The following is a 7,215-nucleotide window of genomic DNA, read 5'->3' on the forward strand; positions in this document are numbered from 1 at the left end:
TCCTTCACAGGATGACTGCGTTGGAGATTTTTGTGGGGGAAAGTAAAGAGAAAGAAAGAAATTTAAATAATTTAAAGGTTATGAATGATAATGTGCGTTCATTGACATTCACAATGTCCAAAAAAACACTATTGGAACTATTAGAACCAAGTCATGAATTGTCAAGTTCTGTGTAAAATAATGATTTTGGAATTTGCAAATAGCTTCGTGAAATTGCATGACATGTCATACACCTATTGTCAAAGTGATGAACTTTAGTACCTGCCTATCAGAAATATATAATTATCGTAATTATTATTTCATGAGTCAGTTCAGGTGAGGGAAGAGATGTAGCCTAACATCAAAATAAAAGCAAGAAAGATGACACATCTATAAAAAAAAAGTCAATTTTAAACTGTAACTAACGTTTCTTTCCTGAATACTCAAAGTGATGCCATCTTTCTCTAGTTTAATTTCTTTCCGTGCATTGCATTTCAAGCTCTCGGCTGTGCTCGGACAGAGTGTGAGGGTTTTTGTGTGGTCCCGTGGATTGTCCCCAATGGTTGCCCCGCTATGCCAATGAGGGGTTCCTGGTCTCCCTTGCACCTGCGTCGCATCTCGCTGCCTTCAGGAATTCGCTGAGGCCTGTAATCTGCTTTGTGAAGCCAATGAGAGCACGGTTGACTGAGTGAAACTTTCCAACCGCAAGCACCACACACACACACACACACACGTACACACGTACACACAGGGCCCAGTTCAATGCATGGGGAGTCAGCATGGGGCAGCGCTCCAAGACCAGGCCCAGCCAAATTCCAGCAGAGCTGCTCACAATCACCTCTACCCAGGCTTCACAAGAGCGGAAGACCCGCTGCAGACGGCGGGCCAACTATAAAACCAAAATAAATCACTAACATTACATAGAGCCATCCAAAAATGTTCCCATAAAAATCTTCTGTTTAACTTTTGTCTGTCAGTGTTGCTTGAATAATGGTATCTGGCTATATCAGTCAGTCAAACCGACGATTAAGAACATTTATATTGACCGAAGCTTTATGTTCGGGCTTTAGTAATATTATATATTGAAATCTAATAGATTGTCAACTGACAATATGCACACCCGAGTTGATGTCCAATATTCATGCCCATACCAAGCGTCTTGTTGGGTCTCATGTGCTCTATTAGCACAGATTATTTTGGAATGCGCCCATTAAGTGAATAGCGTTCAAATCAGTGATATTTATTATCTAAACTGGTCTGTATCTAAACTACCTAAATGTTGTTATCAAATGTTTCCCAAGTCTTTATCAGTTGTCTTTCACATTTAGAGGATTCTATTTAGGGTGGAAAAACATCGCGCGCGCACACGAACACACACACACACATACACACGCACAAAACGTCAACTCTTGGAAGGGGCGGAGGATTAAGAGGCTGAAAAATTGTTAAACATGTCAACGTGTAATTGTACGATAAGGCCCTCGCGAGGAATTTATTGGCCCGGTTGCTATTTCTATTCCGCGCTAATCTGGTTTCAGCACATTCGTTTTTTGCAATCTGTCTCCATAATCTCCTGTGACAGAAAGGCAACCAATGGCAGCGAAGAGGTTTTTAGGAGCGAAAAGAAAATATGCGGAGGCGTGATAAAGTGATGCTAATTATCCACATTTAGGACACCGAGTGCAAGAGATCGGGGGTTTACTGGATGGCAAATACTAACGCGCGTTGGAGGCTTCCTGGTGCTGAATGTATCGGTGTCTACAAGATAAGAATACCGCGTGGTGGGGAGATTTAATGGTCAGGGGCCTCCGCTGCCTCTCTCTCTCTCACACACACACTTTTCACAAATAATTGGGTAATTATTGTGGGTGAAGTTTTGCAGAACGTTTATTTTGGATTTGGAAACGGTCCATGGACTTGCTCCAGTCTTTGTGCGTCTCTACTTTAGATACACGATAAGACTCAAATCAAATGTAGTGGGGATTCCATTGTGTGTAGTAGGGTAGGTTAGAACAACATTTAAATCGATACATGTCATTTCTATCTGATGATGCTTTTAGAAAGGCATTTTACCTCTATTACGTTAAAGATTGGATACCAGAGAACAACTCTTAGACAAGAGTACAAATGTTGAGGATGAATAGTTTGATGACCTATGGTAGTTGAATAGAACAGTGGCATATAGACTATTGTTTACTTTAGACTAGGGCTGGTTTAAGTGTGTTTTGTCAGAGTAACAATCAAGTTTGTACACCATATATAGGAATCCAATCTAAAATATCACTGTATAAGAAGTGGGATGTAGGATACACTAAAATAGTTTATAGACACTTTTAGATTTTCCGACTCTCCGGCCATAATTTTGAATGAACAGCTCGGTATTGACCATTGACCAAGGCCAAATGTTACGGTTATATGCCTGGCTATTGACCTGTTATTAGCCTATAGAGCGCTGACGCGAGTGGACTGAAGCGTGAAGGTCCCGAGATGACGATAGAAACGATAAAAGGCGATCTGAAATACTTTCTTTGATAACTTGCCCACATTTCTATATAATATTTTGTTGAGGACCTATGCGACTTGCTTCATGGCTGGCGAAGCTTGGGGAAACCGGACTGACGTCATGGTTCCGGACTTCCGGTGCGCAATTGTGAGAGTCTTTGCCTCTGACCCCGGCGTTAGTTCTTCTGATCGTATAATCCTTGTCTACCTTACACAAAACACTCTCCACTACTCCGCTCAGTAACACTAATCCCCCATGACAACCAAACAGGCACTATGCGATGGTGTCTTGACTGCACACTGATTCAATCATCAACTTCAGTCATGTGTTTGCAAAATGAAATAAAAGGAGTACGCACGGAGTAAATGAAGATATACACACCGATTATTGATCAGTTACTCCGCTCTAATCGATTGTTAACTTGTTACGTGTATCCCCTTAAAACTTCACACTTCATTGCCAATGGCACACCAGGTCTCCAGACAGATTTAGCTGAAGCTGAAAGGATTTTTTCCACGTGTGCTTTTACAGCGTCTCTGGTATATACCCTGAAGCAGTGAACACGGATAAATTGAGAATGTTAATTAAATGACCAATGAATAATTGTATATTCTTTGTATCTGCATCCATTCACATTTCATTGAATTTGGATTAGTTTGGGATCAAGCCTTGCGTCAAAGATCCCCGTCTCTAAAGAATCCCCGTCTCCAAAGAAAGCATCCTTGGCAAAATAAGCATATTTACTTATCATTTTTAATCCTCCCACTTTTCAATGAATTTTCTTTATTGGACCGCGAACAAAAATCATGGGGGAAACGAGTATCAAAGGTCAATATGACGCAAGTTTGAAAATTCTCTACAAACAAGATGTAAAAAGAATGGCATTGCAGATTTGCACCATTAGTTAATGATATTGGGCCTATGTTTCTCCATCTTGGCGCACTGATTCTTCCAGTTTGTGTCTGTCATCTCCATCAAAATTGCAGCAAGTGCTGGAAAAGTTTGAATAACCACGCTTTCTGAAAGTTCAATGTAAATGAATGAAATAAAATGAGAGCAGAGAATATTCCCTCATTTCGTTTATTCCCTCATTTGAATATTATAGTTTATGAGATTATTGTAGACCAAAACACGTATTTTTGTACTTTCTTGAAAATGATAATTATGTCCATGAAAAATAAAATCTTTACGCACATTAGGAGATGTGGAAATGACTGAAATATAGTTAACGTATGAGTATAATGACAAACATGAAAAAGGGAATGTGAAAAAAATGGTTCATAGTTATATTGCAATGATCAACAAATAACCAGAACGCACATGTCAAATCATCACAATTGGTCCACAATTAAATTTACATTATTAGGCAAATTCTATGGGATATTAGAAGATCAAAAACAGACAGTCAAATAACTTATTTTAAAAGGGGTGATTCTGTCATCAGTAGGCCTAACTAGTGTTGACCGATGGCGTGAGCGTCTTCCTGTTGGTCCAAAACATATGTGACCGGACAGATAATCAAAAGAAGCCCGTTCAAAAAAAGAAAATCAAAACATTAGTCGAACGAGACGAAGTTCCTCCCACGAGACATTAGCCAAGTCAACAGGTGTTGTGACTCGAGCCTGTCTTGTTCCCTTCCTCGCGACTACCACAACGTCGTCCTTTTCTTTAGGTACTAAAACGAAAGATATATGATATATTATTAAATTACATTCAAAGAGCATCTGATATATATTTTACAGCTATTTGATTAATCAGTCATATTAATAACAATAGCATAATGCTAGTAATGACATGCTAATAATTATGATATCCTACATTATATGTATATACATAAACAATGTATGAGCATTAAAACGCTAGTGGGCCTATCTTAATTCAGTAGTAAAAAACAGTTATCACATATTCGAGCATATTTATTCCAAACATGCTGAATACTGATATGATACATGATAGTATCGTTAAAGCTATTGCTGCTGCACTTCCAAATAAATTAATGTATAGGCCTATAACCCTGTCTGATGTCCTGTCTAATAAGTAATTACGTCCACCATTACTAATTCATCCTTATTTACGCATATTTGCCATATGTAATGCACTCGATTTCAGTCACTATACGTTTTTACCCGATGTTGGTTTAGACAGACAACCAATAGAGCCAGCATCTCGTAGATATTTGGTTATATAACTTGTAAATCTTCCATCAATTATATAAATATTAATTAGCCTTAACATTGTTAACTCAAACTGTGTCAAGTAGAAAACCTATACAATCCAAAGTAACGAAACTAACACGTTTTTCCATAACCAGTGAAACATCTGGGAAATTTATTTAACTCATACTTCAACGCAAAATTGTTTTCTTTCCTGGCAGAATTGCATTTTGTAAATTATTTACAGTTGCTTATCAATATCATCTAGTATTTATTCACAATTTACATTTCTTTTTTACAACAACAAAAACAAATGTTTCAGATACAGCAACCCACGTGTTTACAAACAAGAAAACGTGAAATGAATGGAAATCTTGTAAACTTTTAAAAACATTTTCCACATTCCTTCTAATCACACGGTTATCTCATTTAAATGTCCTTATTAACGGTTATGTTTCCACAGAAAATGTAAATACTTCACAACCTAAATCGTCTCAAATCTTGGCATCCCCATCAGTTAGATAGCAAGTAAACCCAATGCGCAATTAGGCCTACTCGTGTTTCATAAACGTGGACAGACAATACCCCACTGAAAAAGTTCATTTTGTCTAATGTATTCTTATTGTTTTTAAATTAAGATATTCGCCTTCAATGTACAATAACCAATAGCCTGTACAAAGAGATAGCAACATTCTAAAAGAGGTAAATATTTGGTTATGTGATTTTGTTGCGCTTATCGCACAGTCATGTTTCTCTCTCTCTCTCTCTTTCTAAATATGTGTCAATGGAACAGTTCCGTTTACCCCTGTCGTGGAGCTCTGGTAGTGCTGCGGCAGCGCGTGAAGTCTACTTTGAACGGACGGGTCACCTGCAGCTTCCCCCGTCGGTAAATACATGCTTATCATGTCCCTCAAGTCCCCGGGACACGGGGCGCGCGAGTGAGTAGAGACGGGAGGGCTCACACTCGGTTCCGATTTCACCAGAGAGCCCAGCGTGCCCATCGACCCGGACGAGGCGACACCAGAGCTCTGGTGCTGCGTGTAGGTGATCCCGCCGTAGCCGGATGGAGAGGCGTTCATGTAGCTTTGAGAGTTCGAGATGGGGCTGTACTGGAGGGCCGACATGTCGTAGCGGTGCATGGGCTGGGGGTTGTGCGGGTGGTGGTGGTGTGAGTGGTGGTGGTGCCCGCTGCCCGGGTGCTGGCTGTAGGCGAGCTGAGCCTCCTGCATCATGGCCGCGGCCGCCGCAGCTGCAGCCACCTGCCCGGAGTACGCACCGTTCGCCCAGCCATTCATGTGCGCGTAGCTGGCAGCAGACGCACCAACGTGACCCCCGGGACTGTCTAACCTCTGTCCGACCCCAGGGCTCATCCCTAGACCGACACCCCCACCCCCTGTCCCGGTAAGCAGCCCACCGGCCAAAGAGTATTTGTCCTTTTTTAACAGTGTCTTGGTCTTTCGTCTCGGTCTGTATTTATAATCCGGATGCTCCTTCATGTGCATAGCTCGTAGCCGCTTCGCCTCGTCGATGAAGGGTCTCTTCTCCGCCTCGGACATCACCTTCCACTCGGCGCCGAGCCGCTTGCTGATCTCGGAGTTGTGCATTTTGGGGTTCTCCTGAGCCATCTTCCGCCGCTGGCCCCGGGACCAAACCATGAAGGCATTCATCGGTCTCTTTACGCGGTCTTGGTTGACTTTGTTCCCATTGCTTGATCCTCCCGTGTGCCCCGAATTCGTGTTCGTTTGGGGCACTGGGGAGTGTAGGTCAGTCTCCATCATCATACTATACATTCACCTGGCGTTAACTTTTTCAACCAATACACGGAAACATTCAGTCACGGCACCTCCACACTGCTGGCACACACCGTCACTTGCGCAAATCAACCCTCCCGGAAAAAAATAAATAAAAAAATGGAACGAAGAAATACAATCCAAAATTAAAGGTACTTCGATAAACTTTTCCTTCCTTCTCTGTATTAGTCGTTTTCTCCTCTTGTTTTTTCCACATCCAGCTCGATGAAAAGCGTCTCTTTGAGCTACTTTCTGTGCCTATAGTCGTAAAGTTACCGAGCTTACCCATATGATGCGCGTTGACAGCGACTAAATGAGGTGGTGGTGGCCAATGGCGCTTTAGGAAAGGCGTGATTTGCATGCAGTCTCGCGGTCAGGTGACATAGGAGGGCTAGAGCTACTCACCCGCAAGTAGTGGGTTACCTCCAACTCCCATAAGGGAACGTAAATAATAATAACCTACTTTGACAAGTTTGGTTATTTTACAAAGATAATGTCCGTGATGATAATGCATAGGGAAAGGGACAGATTTAGACCAAAATTCCCCCAAACAGATACGCGCGGTCTACAGTGTGACCCCCCTTTCCAAAACAACGCATATGTCGAGAATAGCATTGATTGGTTATACAAAAATGAATGTAGGCTAGGTCTACATATGCATTTCATAGCCAGGTGATTACATAATTATAATTGGTAGCCTGTCTATCTATATTCATGACATGGAAATAATATTGAACTCGTTCTATTGAAAGATGTTGTTTTAAAGCAAGTCTAATCATTTTGGAATCAG

General features: G+C 41.3%; 1 protein-coding gene across 1 annotated transcript; it reads right to left on the minus strand.

The window, feature by feature from the left end:
• Positions 1 to 3,702: 3,702 nt before the first annotated feature.
• Positions 3,703 to 6,674, minus strand: LOC139372464 (transcription factor Sox-1a-like). Its single transcript, XM_071112187.1, has 2 exons — positions 5,439 to 6,674; positions 3,703 to 4,157 (listed from the first exon to the last, which is right to left on the minus strand). Exons 1-2 carry the CDS (start codon positions 6,423 to 6,425, stop codon positions 4,128 to 4,130), a joined length of 1,017 nt encoding a protein of 338 aa, XP_070968288.1. The 5' UTR covers positions 6,426 to 6,674; the 3' UTR covers positions 3,703 to 4,127.
• Positions 6,675 to 7,215: the final 541 nt, after the last annotated feature.

This window comes from Oncorhynchus clarkii, chromosome 18, assembly GCF_045791955.1.
Source record: "Oncorhynchus clarkii lewisi isolate Uvic-CL-2024 chromosome 18, UVic_Ocla_1.0, whole genome shotgun sequence".
In the NCBI taxonomy this organism is placed as follows: Eukaryota; Metazoa; Chordata; class Actinopteri; order Salmoniformes; family Salmonidae; genus Oncorhynchus; species Oncorhynchus clarkii.